This window comes from Anastrepha obliqua, chromosome 1, assembly GCF_027943255.1.
Source record: "Anastrepha obliqua isolate idAnaObli1 chromosome 1, idAnaObli1_1.0, whole genome shotgun sequence".
NCBI classification, from domain to species: domain Eukaryota; kingdom Metazoa; phylum Arthropoda; class Insecta; order Diptera; family Tephritidae; genus Anastrepha; species Anastrepha obliqua.
This window is the reverse complement of record NC_072892.1, coordinates 112,044,052-112,064,161: the sequence shown is the minus strand read 5'-3', so window position 1 is coordinate 112,064,161 and position 20,110 is coordinate 112,044,052. Positions and strand designations below refer to the sequence as shown.

The 20,110-nt window shown below is 41.9% G+C and overlaps 1 protein-coding gene across 5 annotated transcripts in view; it reads left to right on the top strand.

The window, feature by feature from the left end:
* The window catches only part of LOC129235627 (uncharacterized), a 79,619-nt gene that overhangs the window by 14,997 nt on the left and 44,512 nt on the right, over positions 1 to 20,110 (top strand). For 3 of the 5 annotated variants that reach the window (XM_054869571.1, XM_054869568.1, XM_054869572.1), the window contains exons 2-3: positions 15,286 to 15,318; positions 15,414 to 19,841. In XM_054869571.1, coding sequence (XP_054725546.1) covers positions 15,814 to 19,841 — 4,028 coding nt within the window. In that variant the 5' untranslated portion in view covers positions 15,286 to 15,318; positions 15,414 to 15,813. Of the gene's footprint in view, positions 1 to 15,265; positions 15,319 to 15,413; positions 19,842 to 20,110 lie in introns of those variants that run through there. The other 2 variants (XM_054869569.1, XM_054869570.1) reach the window with 2 other exon arrangements.

The following is a 20,110-nucleotide window of genomic DNA, read 5'->3' as shown; positions in this document are numbered from 1 at the left end:
GTTATATCGCACGATCTGGGTGGTCTATTGACAGGTCCCGAACGTGAAATAAAATATTCACCGAACTCGCCTCTCAACAAGTCCATTGTTACGCGTGCTGTGTGGCATGTGGCACGGTCTAGCGGAAACCACATGTCATGCAAGTCAAGCTCTTGCATTTTGGGCAAAAAAAAGTTGGATATCATTTCACGGAAGCGCTCACCATTCACAGTTACGTTACGATTCGCAACATCTTTGAATAAGTACGGTCCAATGATACCTCCATCCCATAAACCGCACCAAATTGTGGACTTTTCTGGATACATTGGTAGCTCTTGCAATTCTTCTGGCTGATCTTCACTTCAAAATCGACAATTCTACTTATTTACATACCCATTGATCCAAAAATGAGCTTCGTCGCTGAACACAATTTATCAAAAAAAATGGAAGAAGCGCGCGATAAACTTTCTTAACAGAATGATTTGCAAGCGTTGTTCGTTTTTAAGATGATTCATGATTAAATTATATACCAACCTGAAGATGTTTGACAGTGAAACAAAACACGAAACATGCGTCAGCTGTTTAAACCAACTGTTTAAAAAGATAATAGCTAAAATATTACCCGTTATAAAGAAAAATTAACTAAGTATGTCGTACATAAATGAAGCTTAATTTCCTTAAATTTGTTGAAATTAGTTTCTGTCTTTGTTGTCTTACTCACGTGATTCCAATACCAATTTTTTACTCATTCCGATTTGTACAAAAATTATATGCATATACATATTTCTGGCATACACGCAAATAACTGCCATAGATTTATGCAATCATCCCACGGGTTCTTCTATAGCGCTTTGAGTTCAATGATCCTTGTAAGAAAAAAAGTCGCACGCAGTTCTAAAAACAACTCGTCATAAAAATGAATCATCACTTCTCTTTGCGCATAAATACATAAGTCCATACATGTGTACATATCTACACATATGTAAGTATGCGCAAATACAATTCAACCCTGTAGAGATATACACAATTTTTTGTATTAATATTATGGAAAGGCATAGGTGTGTATGTGTATCTAATTTATCATAATCTTACACAACTAAGAACTTGCTATGCAAGGTGCCGCAAAATGATTAATCCAGTTTTGATTTTAAATCATTTTTTTTGTAAAGAAAAAATATTTCAATTGATGCAAATCTTGACCTTTATGCACTCCATTGCTTGCCTCTTTGTATGCTGCGGCTGTTTAATTCACAAGTGTTAAATATGATTCTTCTTCTTAATTGGCGCTATAACCGCTTACGCGATTTTGGCCGAGTTTAACAAAGCGCGCCAGTCGTTTCTTTCTCGTGCTAACCGGCGCCAATTGGACACACCAAGTGAAGCCAAGTCCTTCTCCACCTGATCTTTCCAACGCAGAGGAGGCCTTCCTCTTCCTCTACTACCACCAGCTGGTACCGCATCGAATACTTTCAGTGCCGGAGCGTTTGTATCCATTCGGACGACATGACCCAGCCAACGTAGCCGCTGGATCTTTATTCGCTGTGCTATGTCTATGTCGTCGTAAAGCTCATACAGCTCATCGTTCCATCGTCTGCGATATTCGCCGTTGCAAACGTGCAAAGGTCCAAAAATCTTGCGCAGAATCTTTCTCTCAAACACTCCAAGCGTCGCTTCATCGGATGTTGTCATCGTCCAAGCTTCTGCGCCATACGTAAGGACGGGCATGATGAGAGTCTTGTAGAGTGTTAGTTTTGTTCGACGAGAGAGGACTTTACTGCTCAGTTGCCTACTTAGTCCAAAGTAGCACTTGTTGGCAAGAGAGATTCTACGTTGGATTTCAAGGCTGACATTGTTATCGGTGTTAATGCTGGTTCCTAAATAGACGAAGTCTTTTACAACCTCGAAATTATAACTGTCTACAGTGACGTGGGTGCCGATACGCGAGTGCGCCGACTGTTTGTTTGAAGACAGGAGGTACTTCGTTTTGTCCTCGTTCACCACCAAACCCATTCGCTTTGCCTCTTTATCCAGTTTGGAGAAGGCAGAACTAACAGCGCGGTTGTTAAGGCCGATGATGTCAATATCATCGGCATACGCCAACAATTGTACGCTCTTATAAAAAATTGTGCCTGAGCGATTAAGTTCTGCGGCTCGTACGATGCTCTCCAACATCAGGTTAAAGAAGTCACACGACAGCGAGTCACCCTGTCTGAAACCTCGTTTGGTATCAAACGGCTCGGAGAGGTCCTTCCCAATTCTGACGGCGCTGCTGGTGTTGAGCAACGTCATCCTACATAGCCGTATTAGTTTTGCGGGGATACCAAATTCAGACATCGCGGCATACAGGTAACTCCTTTCCGTACTGTCGAATGCAGCTTTGAAGTCGACGAAAAGATGGTGCGTGTCGATTCTTCTTTCATGGGTCTTTTCCAAGATTTGGCGTATTGTGAATATTTGGTCGATGGTAGACTTTCCAGGTCTGAAGCCACACTGATAAGGTCCAATCAGTTGGTTGACGGTGGGCTTCAGCCTTTCACACAATACGCTCGCTAGAACCTTATAGGCGATATTTAGAAGACTAATCCCGCGGTAATTGGCACAAATTGCAGGATCGCCCTTCTTATGGATTGGGCAGAGCACACTTAAATTCCAATCGGCAGGCATGCTTTCATCCGACCATATTTTGCATAGGAGCTGATGCATGCACCTTACCAGCTCCTCGCCGCCATGTTTGAATAGCTCAGCCGGGAGTCCGTCGGCGCCCGCGGCTTTGTTGTTCTTTAGGCGCGTTATCGCTATTCTCACCTCGTCATGATCGGGTAGCGGAACGACAATTCCGTCGTCAACGATTGGGGTATCGGGATCTTCACTTTCTCGGTGACATGCGCAGCTGTCACTGTTTAATAGGTTCGAGAAGTGTTCCCTCCATAATCTAAGATTGCTCTGTACGTCAGTCACCAGTTCGCCGTCTTTGTTCTTACAGGAAAACGCCCCGGTCTTGAAACCTTCTGTAAGCCGCCGAACTTTCTGGTAGAATTTTCGGGCGTTGTTCCTGTTGGCCAGCATCTCAAGCTCTTCGCACTCACGTATTTCGGCCTCTCGTTTCTTCTTTCGGATAATACGTCTCTCTTCCTTTTTCAGCTCTCTGTAGCGATCCCACATGGCTCGCGTTGCGCCCGATCGCAGCGTGGCTCTATAGGCGGCATCCTTTCTTTCTGCGGCAGCATGACATTCCTCGTCGTACCAATTGTTTTTTCGGGCTCGCCGGAATCCGATTTCTTCTTCGGCGGCGGTACGTAGGGAACGAGAAATGTTGCTCCATTGCTCGCGCATGCCGGGTTGTTGGGCAGTGCTCTCCGAGAGCAGGAGTGAGAGTCGAGTGGCGAATCTTCTGGCTGTCTGTTGTGATTGCAGCTTTTCGATGTCGAACATTCTTTGCGTAGGTAGATGTACGTTTTTTGCTGCACAGAGGCGGGTGCGCAGTTTGGCTGCAACAAGGTAATGATCCGAGTCGATGTTGGGTCCTCGGATCGTACGTACATCTAATACACTAGAAGCGTGTCTTCTATCTATCACAACATGATCGATCTGGTTTCGCGTTTTTCGATCAGGAGACAGCCAGGTGGCTTGGTGAATCTTCTTATGCTGGAATCTGGTGCTGCAGACTACCATGTTTCGGGCCCCGGCGAAGTCGATCAGCCTCTGTCCGTTACCGGATGTTTCGTTGTGCAGGCTGAATTTTCCGACTGTGGGACCAAAAATTCCCTCCTTGCCCACCCTGGCGTTGAAGTCGCCAAGCACGATTTTTATGTCGTGGCGGGGGCAGCGCTCATAGGAACGTTCCAGGCGCTCATAGAAGGAATCTTTGGTCGCATCGTCCTTCTCTTCCGTCGGGGCGTGGGCGCAAATTAGCGATATGTTGAAGAAACGGGCTTTGATGCGGATTGTTGCGAGACGCTCGTCCACCGGAGTGAACGACAGTACTTGGCGACGAAGTCTCTCTCCCACAACAAATCCGACACCGAATTTGCGCTCCTTTACATGGCAGCTGTAGTAGACGTCGCAAGGTCCCATGGTTTTCTTTCCTTGCCCCGTCCATCGCATCTCTTGGATGGCAGTGATGTCAGCCTTTACTCTCACGAGGACATCAACCAGCCGGGCAGAGGCACCTTCCCCATTAAGGGACCGGACATTCCAGGTGCATGCCCTCAAATCATAATCCTTAGTTCGTTTGCAGGGGTCGTCATCAGTATAGGGAGGTCTCATCCGAGGCTTTTTAAAACTTTTCATTGGGGGCGATTTTTAAGTGGCGGGTCCCAAACCCAACGCACAACCAGCTATCCTGGAATGTTTCGCCTTCTCACGTTAGCTCACTCCCGAACGGATGTTCGGAAGCTACCCAGAGGATACGTGGGCTAATCCCGGCCGTTGTGAGCTGCTTGAACCATATGCAGAAGAATCGTCCTGGCCATTCCCAAGTGAATGGCGATCAGTAACTTTCCCCACTTGCGTGGACTTCTACACATGGAACCATCCTCCATAAATGTGATTAAATATGATTGTTGAGATGATTAATTTTGCGTCAAAATTATTACTACGTTGCAAATTTTGAGTATGTTGATGTTCAAAGTCTCATTCTATGTATATAGCAAAAATATCAATCAAAAGCCTTTTCATACCGAAATGTGCACACCATAGCCTCGCTTTAATAAATTTAGAATTATATAAAAATATGTTTTAATTTTTAAAACTTTTCGAATTTTAACATAAAAAATTAAAAATTACCAAACAAACTAAGCTTATCTCAATTTATCTCAATTTCTTTATATAATGAAGCTCTCGCTACGAGAATAATGAAATATTGGTTCATGACCAGACTAATAGCTAGAGTGGATTTTCTCACTGATTCGTTGTACATATTTAAATATACCACGAAAAGTTTTGGAGCTTACATTAAAAAATATGTAGAAATTACTGACCATAGTTATTAAAAAAATTTGGATAAATCATAATCATAAAACTTCCGGTAGGGCTATTAAGTTTGCGCCACCTTGTCTAAGCTAGTGCTAAAAGTACTCATATAAGTATTATATATATGTAAGTACAAACTCATCTCACATATTGTAGTTTATGCACGTATACCTTTACTAAAAAGGCTGATTGTGTCTCTTTTTATCCTTGAAGGGTATACTTTTCTGCGATAATTGTAGATTTATACATAAAAAGAAAAACTTCTATTGTAGTTAGAAAAAAAAGTATTAGTATTCAGTAACTGAAATTTCCTATAAATAATAATATTACAAAATCAAGGCAACTACAAAGGTTGCCTCTTATAATTTGCGTTTTTGCACCACTACGTGTAATGAGCTGTAATACGACATTTCTCTCGAAAGCATATACATATGTATATGTTTTCCTTTAACTCCTTGTGGAGCATGGGACGTCTGGCGATTCGTTAGCAGATAAGATTCGATTAAGTAGGTTGCTAGTCCGCCTATCCTAGCTTGGTGATAGTAAAACAAACCGCAAGTGGTACTTTATTTCCCACCTACCCTGCATATATGGCGAGCCACCGGGGCATGCGACCGATGGGAGACAGGCAACTCCACAATACTCGAAAAGCTCGTTATTTTTTTTGCTTAAGCAATATTAGGGGAGCAACACCAAAATAACACTGTGTTATTAAGAGAAGAATAAAAGAAATACTCCTGGGATTAACAAAATACCCAATGAACTGATAAAATATGGAGCGAAAACGATTTACGCGGAAATATGCAAGCTTTTCTTAAAGTTTTTCTTTCTTTTTGAAGACGAGGAGCATAACCATACCTGTGTTTAAGAAAAGAGGCAAAGCAGAATCCCAAAAGTAACGCGGTAACTCTCTTCTTAGCTCAATCTTCGAGCTAGTCACAAAAGTAGTAGCCGACGAGATTGCGAAAACAGACATTGCAGACGAAAGGATTCCAAAAAAATCGACAAATCATTGTACGGCACTCTTAAACGAAGGATATACAGCAAAATGTTACAGCCATTGTAAAAGAACTTAGCATGGGCACAAGATATCTATTAGATTCTATTGCAACCAGACTGAATCCCTTTCCAAAAACAATAATTGAAGAACTGCCACCAGCAGCTCCAGGGTATTGCATGTCTATTAGAGATTTCAAAACGTTTTGTTATGCTGATGACACAGTTCTATTTACAGAATCAGAAGAAAATTACAGCGGCTGCTGTTTAAAATTAAGCACACAGTGGAAAATATAATATGGAGATATCGGTAAAAAACAAGCAAAACACTTGTGGTATCCAAAGAGCCATTACGTTGCAAGTTGGTTGTGAACAACTAACCAATAGAGTAGGGCCTTGAATGCATCTATTCATATAACAAGCCGCAGAGATTTAATAAAAGAAGCAAAAATACAAGCCAATAAAACCGCTTCGAATTTGACTTGCAGATATTTTGGCCTACTCGATGACAATTACTTTTTTCAGCGCCTCGAGACTGGTGAATCTTTTAGCTCGGACCTTGCTCTCCAAAATGGACCTTGAGCCCAAAGAGAATACATCATCGGATTCGATTCTGCTGTATTTGAGAGCTATTGTGTGGACGCTATGATGTTCGGAACGTGGTTTGTCAGCCATTCTTGGTTCACTCGAGCTTTGTAAGACGGTCCGAGTCCCGTTGAAGCGCCACTCAAATGTTTGTCTGCCGACAGCTTCAAAGCAACCTCCGGAATACTTTCCCGATAATATTTCGCATTAACCTTCACGCCAGGATCGATGAAAACGATTGGAGAGCGCCCATTTGCGGTTACAGTGGCCCAAACCATTACCTGTGGCGGGTGCTGCCTCCTGGTGACCAATCGATGACTCACATTGTCATTCGCTCTTTCAAGTCTGCCTTTTTGCTGCTTTGGTGTGAGGTCATGCGCCTTTTAGATCTTGACTTTGAGATCATTTTTCAGTAAGAGGCGGATACTATGGTCAGATATTTTCAATTCTTTCGCTATTTGATTGGCGCTTCGTCGGAGATTTTGCTTAAGTCGTTTCTTCACTTTTTGAACCATTTCATGTGACGTTGCAGTCTTTTGATGACCACCACCATGACGTTTCGCGATGCTATCAGTATCATTGTAACGAGTAATAGTGCGATAAACAAAAACTCTATTTACTTTAAGGTGCTAGAGCTAACGAAAATCCGCTGTTTGTGATTGTCCAGGCAAATACTATAATGCAATCACACTATTACGTTCCAAATCCCTAACCAATTTTTTTCGCGTATATATATTATATATATATATATAATTGGCGCGTACACCCTTTTTGGGTGTTTGGCCGAGCTCCTCCTCCTATTTTTGGTGTACGTCTTGATGTTGTTCCACAAATAGAGGGACCTACAGTTTCAAGCCGACTTCGAATAGCAGATATTTTTATGAGGAGCTTTTTCAATAGGAGGTTTGCCATTGCCTGCCGAGGGGCGACCGCTATTAGAAAAATGTTTTTCTTAATTTAATGTTTCACCGAGATTCGAACCTATGTTCTCTCTGTGAATTCCGAATGGTAGTCACGCACCAACCCATTCGGCTACGGCGACCGCGTTTATTATCGACAAAATGCTTTAGCGCGCTTGTAAACAATACTCTGTACTATCACTTAGCCAACTAACAGACAGGCATCAGCCACGCGAGCGGTCTGAAGTTGATTACACTTCGAGTACCGGACCCTGTATTATATATATATATATAATGTATTATACCATGATTGATATAAATCGGTTTGTGATTGAACAAATTCACAGCAAATTGAAGCAAATTCCGATCCAATACAATATTATCGCCCTAACAATTTTCCATCGACGCCACATAAAAAACTCGATTTCTTCAAGTCCCTAACTAAACTAGAAATACAAAAATCATAAATTGCTTCAAGTTCCAAATTAACTGGAAGAATACAACAAAATTTCCCTAGAGGGTAGCCACAGGTATATATGTAAGTACTCGTACGCAAGTACCAATCCGTGTGCGCTCATTAGCGCTTTTAATAGGAATATTTCTTTTAAGGTAAATATGTATGAATGAAAAAAAAAAATCGCACATATTCAATTACTATCACATTGTGGGGAAATGCTTGTGCAACAATACTGGCTCCTTTTAGTTTATACTGCATTTGTTGTTGTAATTGTAGTTGCATTTTCGCTGTTCCTGCTGGCATGAGTGCGTATGGCGTCGCGATTTAATTGCGTTTATTTTAAGCTATTCAAACGCCACATTTAAAAATTGCGCTACTCGAATGAGTTTATACATACTCGTATATATGTATGTATGTATGTGTGCATTTGCCTGTAGGTTTTCAGTACTCAAAATGCTTTTTATGGCTTCACACATGGTAGAGCAGGGTGTATCTGAAATGGTAAATGCTGACTCGCAAATCACTTGGGATGACGTCAAGATGTTCTGGCACTTTTTTTATACTTATTTGGTTTGATTTGTTGGGCTTTTGATAGTGTGTTTATAGTAAAATTAATGTATATAGCCAATATATTGGGTGCTCACATCTGGCCAAGATATAAAATACAAAATACCTATATATAAACATACACATCTGACAATCAAAATATATATTTACAATCCAATCGATATTCCAAACCTTTATTAACGTATTCAAAATTACTTTGAGCGAGCAGATATATCACTATTAAATAAATCTAATTGAAGGTCTGATGCAAGACATTTTTTTTTAAATGTAGAAAATGCAAAAAAGTATCAAAAAGCGCATAGAACTATCAAAAATTACCGAAGATTTTAAGCCACTTTAAACTTGAAATTTTGTTTTATCAAAATTCAATGGGATATAAAACTGGGTACACAAATTCTGTGTAAACATCCTGAATAAAGAGGTGCAAATTTTGGTGAATACAACACAATATTTTAAATATTTTGGTATAAAGTTTGAAACTAGACAGGTTTAGAGAATGAGCTATAATTTTATGATAAATAAAGTATATGAGTATAAAATAAAAAATAATGAGTATTTAAAAGGAAAAGAAAAATAGTTAAAACTGCTCAATCCTGGAGTCAGGGCGGCTACCTTGAACATCTTGACTAAGCCAACGACATAACATACACCTGTTGTGGCACAAATACTCACATTAACAGTCAAAGATCGCAGTGATAACGAATGTGCAACGAGGTAAAAATCAACACTGGGCTTGAAAATCAACATAGCGAAGATAAAGATGTTGTGCGACAACAATACGAACTCACAAATCCTTCAGATAAACGTAGTAGATGAGTTCTGCTGTCTCGGAAACGTCATTAACACAACAATAGCGGCTCAGCAGCCGACATTCAATGTCGAATATCGACGGGTCGCGCTGTGTTTGGTCTTATGGACAAAGTGTGGAGATCATAACATGTATGCAGCCGCAAGAAATTGAGGATCTTTGAATCTAAAGTCTGTTGTTCGCGATATACAAGCGCTCCAAGTATCTATCAATCGCAAGTTTTCGCAAAATTATGCGCGTTTTCTGGCCTAATACCATCACTAACACAGACCTCTAGGCATTAGCGAAGCAGATACTCATTCATCTTGAAATCCGACGGCGAAAGTGGAAATGGATCGGTCACACACTGCAAAAACCACCCTAGACTGGAACCGCAAGGCAGTCGATGATGTGGTAGGCGATCTTACACGTGGACGCGACTAGTGGAAGCAGAAGCGCTACAAGCAAGTCGCACTTGGCGACAAATTAAATTCTTGGCTTTAAATCAACCTAATTTTTATTTGTTTATGGAGGCCCTTTATTCCACCTAAATTTTGTTCCAAAAATGTCTTATACGGTAATGAAGTAATGGAATCGATCTCACTAAGAAACAAGTGAGATCAACTAAATCGAGAATAAAACACCAAGAAACCATCTGACACTATATGGCGTTTTCAAATATATTCAGCCACGTGCGCTATTATATGGAAGAAGATTTCTTATTGAAAGAAATTTTAAATTTCTCATCGCAAGTAAATAAAATTCTTGGTATGCCAATTCCAGTCTATCACAGCGCATAACCAGGGTTAATATTCAATATGTCTTAAATACAAATAATCTCTTTCGGTTTTTGTGCGGAATATTCCTATTCCGTTAGATTCGAGGGCGTGTACACACTGGTTTAGCTTTACTCGTCGGCGTATAGCAGTGACCAAGAGAAGTTACCCTAGAAGAGCCAGAAAGTCCATCACCAGGTTAACTAAAAGTGGGCTTAAAGCTGGACCTATGGATGTACTCTTACATTTACAATGAAGCTTTTCGTCAGACTGCTCGTACATTTTACTTAGATGGTACTTGGTAGTAGGTGTCGATGATAGGTTTTATGACGGTTTCTTAATGCCACCCAAATGAGATTTCTGGGCGCACGGTCGAACGCCTTTTTAAGGTCAATGTAAGCTCCAAACAGATATTCTTTGTTAAACCGGAGTTTTTCTATGAATATGAACAACATCAATAGTAGATTTGCCACTCACAAATTCACTCATTAATATCTCCTTTGTTTTTGTAGAATTGGACACTTCCGGGGTACTCTCCACCGAAATCTTCTTAAAAAGGGATGAGAGCCAGGACGCAGAAGATATCCGAATGTATTATATCCTGACCAAGCGACTTATTATTTTTGATTTTTGCAAACGCAATACTCCTTTCGTCGGTGGTTAATTCATTTAAGGATCCTTCGACTGGGTTACAAGCCATAATTTCACGGCGTGGGAATTCGTAGTACTCCGGTCATCTAAATTGTATTTCAACACTTTGTATAAGCATCTGCACATTTGCGTCATTTCGTATTTCACGCACGTGATGTCTTGTGTTATACGAGGGGTGCCTTTTATATTTCGGGATTTGGCAACCCTGGTGTTGCAATCTGGCAACTGACAGCTGTATCGCAAAGTTTGACATTTTTTGGCTTTTACGTACTCAGAACGTTTTGAAATACCAGCGCTATTTGTGTTGTTTACAGTAACTTAAAAGGTTCATCTCATTACCAAAAATGGAATTAAATCGTGAACATTTTCGTGCGATTATTTTTTACAACTTTCGACGTGGATCAACTCAGCAACATTGCATGGATGAACTTTATTCATTTTTTGGCGATAAAGCTCCATCAAGGACCAGTATTTATCGATGGTATGGTAGTTCACGATCGTAGTTCACTCCAAGACGAATTTCGTGAAGGTCGTCCAAAATCAGTTGCTGTTCCGAAAACCATTGATGCTGTGCGCGAACTGATATTGCAAGATCATCATGTGACCTATCGTGAGATTGAGACAATCTTAGGCATTAGTGGGACCAGCATACATTCAATATTGCATAAACATTTGACTGTCAAAAAAGGCTCGTGTCGATTGGTCGAAGGAAATGCTCAAAAAATACGATCGCGGGGCTTCGAAACACGTCTTTGACATCGAGACAGGTGATGAATCATGGATTTACGCGTATGAGTCCGAAAGTAAACAGCAGTCGACTGTATGGGTGTTTCAAGACGAGCCAAATCCAACAAAAGTTGTTCGCGCACGAAGCACTTCCAAGCAAATGGTCACCTGTTTTTTCGGAAAAACTGGACATGTCGCAACTGTACCACTAGAACAACGCAGAACAGTAAATTCTGAGTGGTACACAACCATTTCTTTGCCAGTTGTCTTCCAAGAAATTAGGAAAACCAATCGCCAAAGACGGATCACTCTTCACCAGGACAATGCGAGCTCTCACACATCGGCTCAAACAACTGCATTTTTGAGCACCCAAAACATCGAATTAATGGGTCATCCGCCGTATAGTCCTGACTTGGCACCGAATGACTTCTTTTTATTCCCGTACGTTAAAAACAAACTGAGAGGTCAACGTTTTTCGACACCTGAAGAAGCGGTTGGGGCATTCAGAATGCATGTTTTGGAGGTACCTCATTCAGAGTGGCAAAAGTGCTTCGACAATTGGTTCAAACGCATGCAAAAGTGTATAGATCTTCATGGAGAATATTTTGAAAAACAATACAGTGATTTCCGATGATTAAACTTTGTTTTTGTTCTCTAATTCCGACATATAAAAGGCACCCCTCGTAGTACAGCGAATAAAGATCCAGCGGGTACGTTGACTGGGTCAGCTCGTCCTAATGGATACAAACGCTCCGGCTCTGAAAGTATTCGATGCGGTACCAGCTGGTGCTAGCAGAGGAAGAGAAAGTCCTCCTTTGCGTTGGAAAGATCAGGTGGAGACGGACTTGACTTCACTTGGTTTGTCCAATTGGCGCCGGGTAGGATGAGGAAGAAACGACTGACGCGCTTTGTTAAATTCGGCGAAAATCGCGTAAGCGGTTATCGCGCCAATTAAGAAGAAGAAGATGTCTTGTGTTTTATGATGTTGGGGCTTAGCCAACTCATAAATATTTTTTGCACCTTTTTTGGTGTCCAATTTCTCATGCGTATCGTTAGTCGCCAGTTCTTCTGCTTCAACCTTCCTCAACCGCGGTTTCTTGACCTCAGATTTTGCGGTTTTGTATTATGTACAGGGTAGGCCATTTAAAGCGGGCCCATTTGTTTCTGAAAAAAAACATTGAAAAAAACATTTTTTTTTGTGTTGATATGAAAAATCATTTATTTTGATTCAAGGAGATTTGTTCCAGCTAGTTTTTGAAAATGATATCCTTCAAATGTTTGTCTCTGGCCTTGATGGCCAAATGTGTCCTTTTTTCGGCGTTTTCCATCGTTTTGGCCAATATTTCGGCCGGTATGGCGGCGATTTCGCGTCGGATATTGTTTTTAAGTTGAGTTAGAGTCCTTGGCTTGTTGATGTATACCTTGGATTTCAGATAACCCCACAAATAAAAGTCCGGTGGCGTCAAATCTGGTGATCTCGGTGGCCACGGAAAATCACCATTTTTCGAAATCAACCTTCCAGGGAACAATGGCTTCAAAAAATCGATTGTAGCGCGTGAAGTGTGGCATGTAGCCCCGTCCTGTTGGAACCAGTAGCCTTCCATGCGCCTGAGTGTTGTCCTGGCGATGCCTAATTCCTGAGAACGACGATAACTCGATGTTCGCGGAGCCTTCTCAACACTGGCTCGTACAGCCTCGATATTTTCAGCAGAACGTCGTGTACGTTGTCTGGATGCGTGGCTGGTATTGCTGAGACTACCGTGGTTAATAAATTTTGCGTATAAACGCTGTAAAGTGCTTTTGGATGGCGCACTTTTAACTTTATTTTTTTTTTTAAACGCACGTTGAGTTTTCACAATTGAGAAGTTATTTTGGATGTAAAGCTGAATTATTTCAGCGCGTTCTTTTGGAGTGTACTGCTCCATGGTAAAAACTGTCTTGGACTGACGCTTCCAACGCGCTATGTCATTAGTCGATCTGACGTTCCTGTCAAAAGTTATAGGGTTGCCCGATGGGCCCGCTTTAAATGGCCTACCCTGTAGATGCTTAGGGTATCTTCAGTTCCAGCTTTCTGCCTTTTTTCCAGTTTTTTTTTTTTTGTTCTGCTGACAGCGTTGGTAGATTCCTTCCATAGATAATGTCGAGTATTCGTGGGTGGTTATGTTAAAAACTTTAAGTTACTTTTCATGGTAGAAATATATTCGACGTTTTTGCCATTGTCTGCTGAAAGGTGATCACTATTTGAAAAATTGTGTTCTACCATTTGATGTTCATGCACGGATATTCGAACATACGCGGTAGATTAAAAATCATTAAACTCACACAAAGTTTGGTGAAAGTCAAGACATCATTACGGCATTTTTCATCAAAAGTGGTTCTCAGGGAAAATTGACATCATAATTTCAATAGCCACTCAGCCGCAGTAAACGTCCCTCTCCCAAACTTGGACTTAAGCACCCTTAACAAACATACGAAGCTAAGCTCTTCAGTACTGCGTTTATAATTTTCTGGTCTCTTTTATGTTGCTATGATGAGTTCTTTCGAGGTACGACTCTTGGAAGCTGGCTTAAACTGGTAGGTTCTTAAAGCAGGGCTATAGGTTGAGTGTGACAACTTTGAAATACTTTTACTTGCCAACAAGTGCTAGTTTAAACCAAGTAGATTCCTCTTTCTACGAACAAAACTAACACTCTACAAGGCTCTCATCATGACCCTCCTATTATACATATATTGCAGAAGGATGGTAGGTAGACAGGTACGTCAAATGGTACTCTCCAAAGCGCCGTTTTGATACCATTATGAGACTTCCAACAGGCAGATATCTACAGCCAGTCAGAGCTGTTGATGTAACAGAGAAGATTGATGGGATTTGGATGGGCACACTGCCTCGGGTGGTCGAAGAAAGGAGCACCCAGTGACCGTAATCCTCTAGCTGCCAAACTCGGCCATTTACAGAGATAAAAGTCTCAACAATCGACTCCTCTAAGAGCTTTTTCGCATTTGCGCCGATCATCTAATAGTAAGTAAACACAGCTACGAGCTTGGAAATTGAATGGCGCGGAGTTCCCGTGACTTTCTGAGCCTTCCTTGAAGGCAATGATCAATGACAACATTTGATGTGGCGGTGTTTGCAGTGTTTGAGAGAAAGATTCTGCGGAAAATTTTTGGACTTTTACACGCTGGCGACAGCAAGTATCGCAAGCAATGAAACGATGAGCTGTATTAGCTTTCCGATCACATAGACATAGCGCAGCGAATAAAAATCCAGCGGCTTTGTTGTCTCGATCAAGTTGTCCGAATGAGTACAAACGCTACTGCCTTGAAAGTGTTCCATGCGCTATTGACTGATTGAGGCAGAGGAAGATGAAGGTCTCTTTTGCATTTGGAATATCAGCTAGAGAAGGACTTAGCTTTACTTGTTATGTCCAGCTGACACCTGTTAGCACCAGAAAGAAATGACTGCCGCTATTGGTTAAACTCGGCCGAAATCGGTTAAGCAGTTTTCGTGCGAATTAAGAGGAAGAAGTAAATTTCGAAAGGTGTTTTTGTTTTTGTCCGAATATGACGCCATTTTACATATTTCGTTATATATTCGGCATTTATAGTCAGATCTTAGAGTAGAGAAATTTTCTTTTCGAAATTGTCTTGCAAAAATACTTTGGACCCAGGGGCAATCTGGTTTTCCTTGTGAAATATATCTTCACATAAACAAATTTCGTATATAAATTGAAATTGGCCATAACAGTTGCCATAAACTGAATTTACTACATTTACTATTTTTAACCAAATTAATGCTTCCTTTTTATTTCCAACTAAAATTTAAATTATAAGAAATAAAGTTTAATTTCGTTTAATACAATTTTTTTCACAGTTTTTATTTCTTGATTTCAGCGAAGGTGCTCTGACAACTTAAAAACTTACTAAGTACGTATGGCTGCAAATGTACAGATTCGAATCTTTAATAAAAATAAAAATTTTCTATTTCATAATATTTTAATGAACAACTCAACAAATTTCAGCTGGTTGGCACAAAATAAGAAAAAAAGATCGTAGATATATTTACCAGCTGCAGGTGTCTTACCAAAGTATAGCTAAGAAAAATACGAATCCAGAAAATAATGGAAGTGGTTGGATGGCGGGACCTAGAGCAGATCATACGAATGTTAGAGGTATAATAAAACCAAGAAAGGAAGAGTCGCAAATTTATTTGTAAACGAAAGTCAAACAACAACGAAAAAAGCTAATAAAAATAAACTAAATTAAACAACAACAACCACAAAAGTTAATGATCGTCTATAAATATATTTTATAAAGTGTGAAGAAGCGGAATAAATAAGGCAACATATTAGCGCCTCTGTGAGTGAGTACTTAAACCGCAATTGCACTGAGCAACACCACCTCCGAAAAGCGCCTCAAAGTATGTTCAATTTGCTGCGGCGCTCCACAAAGAAGAAAAAGAATTCGAACCAGGAGAAAAGTCCCAAGTCAGCGCGTTATTCAGCGGGAGCACCAGAAGAGCGCGCTAACGGTGCTGGCGGTGGTAGTGATAAATCCAATGCAGCTGGATCCATTGAGCGTTACCGCTCGTACGGTGAGTGGCAGCGTGAACGTGAACGCGAACGCGAGCAGGAGAGGAAACGCCAACAAGATGAGCGACGAAGAGGATTACCAATACACACAAACAGTGGTAAAACGTACAGGCGTGCGGAAATAGAAGAATTTGATGATTTAAAAGATTTAGAGGAAAATGAAAATGACTATTGCGATGACGCTGATGCGAGAAGTGATGAAAGTAGTTTGGCGAGCGCGGGACGCAAAACACTATTTGGGGGAAGCGGCAAATCAGCAACGAACGAGCGTTGTGTCTATTTTCGCAGCAATCGCGTTGATGGCGAAAGCGATCGTCAAGTGGGAAACAAATTAAATTTAGCAAAAACAACAGCTGCCAACAACACGGCACTGAGCGATGCGGCAGACACAGCCATAGCAAAAGAAGAATACAAAGAATATGAAGAATCTTGCTCAGCGATCTCTTCAACGGGGGAAGGGCTTGTGGCAGCCACAAACAGCGTAAAAGCATCTTCATCATTTATATTGCCCAACGAAACAGCCACTTTGCGTACTAATGATCGCACACTAGGCGATTTGAATGTAGACAAAATAAATAAATTATCTGCAGAACAAAACATATTAGATGCGAGCCACGGTGATATACACGAAAGCAACGAGGACAATCGTCGTTTTGCCCGATCATCCGCTGTGCGCGACGATATGGTTTGCCATGACTGTGAAACGTTGTATTGCCATGACAGTTCGAACGAAGAAGCTGTGTGGCAGAGGCGCATTTTACCGTTCGCCAAGTGCAAAAAATATAATAAAACCGATCGATTCACAAATCGATCATTAATCGAATCGGATCAATGCAAAATCATTCAAGATACCACGAATAGTGCAATCGCGAGTAACTCTGCGAATGGCGAAAATGTCGAAAGGGCCTTCAATGCGACTGCAAGTAATGAAAATAGAATTAGGAACGACAACGGTAATAGACACGAAAGCGATATACTCCCCGCGAATGAGCAAATTGCATTAGCCAATGACACAACGAATGCCGCGGCAATTGGCGCAGTGAAGTATCGAAACTTTGATAATACAAATAGAACAACGAAAGTGCAAAAAAATAGCGAAGCGAAACGACAATCGAGACTATCGCTGACATTGGGTTTGAATTTAAAGGGTGCGCGAAGTAAAAGTATAACCGACGTCTCAACGGCCAACACAGATTCCAGCAGTGTCACCGGCTATTACAGTAGTTCGAGTAGCTGCTCTGGTCGTGGCCAACGGAAACAATCGCAACTCGGCAAAGCATTTAGGAATTCATTCTTGCGCGGACGTTCAAAGAGTAGTGACACCGAAACCCCTTTTGAAGACGACGCGTTGAAAAGTGTGAAAGTCGAAAAGAGTCTAAGCGGTGCTGGTAGTAAAGCTTTAAGAAAGAGTAAAGAATTTCTTAGTGATTTATTTATGGCGCGTGGACGTAATAATAATCGTAATCGCAACCCACAAACACAAACACCAACGCAAACACAAACACAAAAAATACCCCAAACACTCACGCAAAAGCAGCAGCAACAAAAATTGGCACAACTTCAACAGCCTTCGTCGAAAGACGTCCGTCCGTTCGCACCTGCCAACGCGCCAACAAGCGTCAACAATAACAGTCATCAGCATCATCATTCATCTCGAAACAGTTATAATAATAGTTCCCCACAAGTGAATCCAGTCGCAGTAATGCAAAATGGTCAAAATAATTTGGTTAGTACACACCTTGACGTGATCTCCGACCCCTTAGGCTGGTCCACAAATAGTTATCAAATAACGATGTCTAATAATAACGCCAAGAATGTCAGCCGAATCGACGACGACGCGGAGCGCCAGCGACGTAGCAATTCAGCGGGAGAACAGCAATTGAGCGTGAGAGTAGCTCCAATAGAAGCCAGTGCGCGCTCACGCTCAGCAGATCCGCAGTGGTGCGTGAGCGAGACTGGAGCAAGAAAAGAGAGTAAGGCATTTGACGGGGAGTCGGTAGAACGGAGGTTGAATGAGGCTGGCAACGGCGAATGCGGCATTATTCGCGAGATAAGTGTCGAGTTGAAAGGTAGCGTAAAAACGGCTGGCACGGATAACATCAACGCTGCACAAGCAGATGATCGTCAACGTGAAAGCTCTATTGCAGGCGATCCGCTTAGAAATACTGCAATTGAAACAAGTTATCGAAACGTAACCAATAACATAAATAGTGAAGAGTATATTGTGAAAGATAAAGAGGAAGGGAACGGGGAAGAAGAAGCGTGTGTGCAGGGCAGTGCCGTTAATAGAGTAATTAAAAGTAATCAGTGCAAGAACGATGTGACGATATGTAGTAAAGCAAGTGAGGCACCGCATAGTGCGTTCCCTATAACAACAACAACAAAAACTCCGAGCACATCAACAAATAGCGCGAATAGCGAACGTGAAGCGTGCAATTTACCGTCGTCCCCAGAAGCTCTTTCGCCGTCAGTGTGTCCACATAGCGCGTCTATGGGGCAGACGAGTGCCAAACCGAGCGAAACCGCACCCAGTTCGCGCGCTAGTACACCGGGTGAATATCGCGAGACCGTCTTGCCAGATACACTTAGTGGTGGTAGGGCGAGCGAGTGTGTTGCTGATAAGCCGCAAATACCCATATTGCCCAAAATAACTGTTGTGGACTGTAGCGGCAGTCTGAATGGAGAAGGGCAGAACGTTGCAGGTAGCCCAGTGGAACAGGAAGTATTTTACGACTTCGAAAATGATTTACCTCCTAAACGGGTGTGTGCCGGTGTGGAGATAAGTGCTGTCAGTGAGGATGTCGACCAACTAGTTAATGACATCGAAGAGGACGAAGTGTTTAACGACCAGGAAGTACCGGCAACTATTTACCAATCAAAATGGCCATTGCGTTACAATCCCACCAAACTTGAAAACGTGCCCGAGCAAGAAGAAAACGAGGAGGAGGAGGAGCTGGTTGAAAGCGATGAAGCAGACAGTGCAACAGACTTCGATTCCGACAACGTAGAGGCAGATGGTGACGCTGATATTGATATTGATGTGGATGTAGCCAAGACCGAAGATGCTGCCAACCTTGACATTGAATTTGAGGGCAACCAACACTTTGATAGCCCTGAGCGTAATGCACTCAAGAGTGCCAATACGAGCGACTCCAATCTGAGCAACAGCTGCCACGACTCGGGAATTAGCGGCATCGACTCTCACTGCTCGTCGACATCGTCATCGAATAGCCACCGGCATTCAAGCAGCGACAATGAAACGCATGCCGCACGCTCCACTAAAAGCCGATCGCCACCAATGCAACTGCATAGAAATCGTCAGCAGCAACCGCAACTGATGGCACATCAACGTTTGCCCTTCGTGCGCGATGGCAATTCGACGGACTGCGATGAGACGCTGTTGCAGTACGACGATCCCGAATATGTCACAGACTTGGATCCGAATGAACGTTTGGTCTGCATAGAGAGCATAAGTTTGCCGGATGTTGTGGTCGAGTCAACGACCGGAGCATCGGGTGTAAATGCTTCCGCTTCCTCCGCAACATCCTCCGGCGATCATACCTTTAGTAAAGGCAGTGAGCAGATCATCAACATTAACGGTGCGACGGGAAACAGTATCGGTAATGTGCATTTCATACCAATTCATGTGGAAGGCAGCGATCAAGCGACGCCAAAGAGACGCAGTGTTGACGACAGTGTGCTCGGCAGTGGTGGTGGCATTAATAAAACCTTTGCGCACATGAACGGTTTGCAGCAGAAGTCAACGATCGAGATAACGGAGGATGCTAGTGAGTTGACATATGCCAGAGTGAACGGACACAGCAGCAATGGCAATGACGAAGTGGTGGAAAAACTCAGGTATGTGCAATGAACTGTTTCAGTTTGATTTTTAAGGCGAATGCTTATTTGCCATTAAGTGCTACCAATTCAAATAATCTGGAAAAACAGAAAGAGATGAGAGAAACCATCGTTTTTTGCCTTTCTGATACCAACTCTCGTAAGTGTGCAACGAGACTTGGAGGTTGTTTCCGCATATAAAGCTAGTTTTGAAAGAAAGAAAGAAAGAAAGAAAGGTTACGCTGATTACAAATTATTCCACCTTATCTTCGAAAGTATTTTAAACAGCC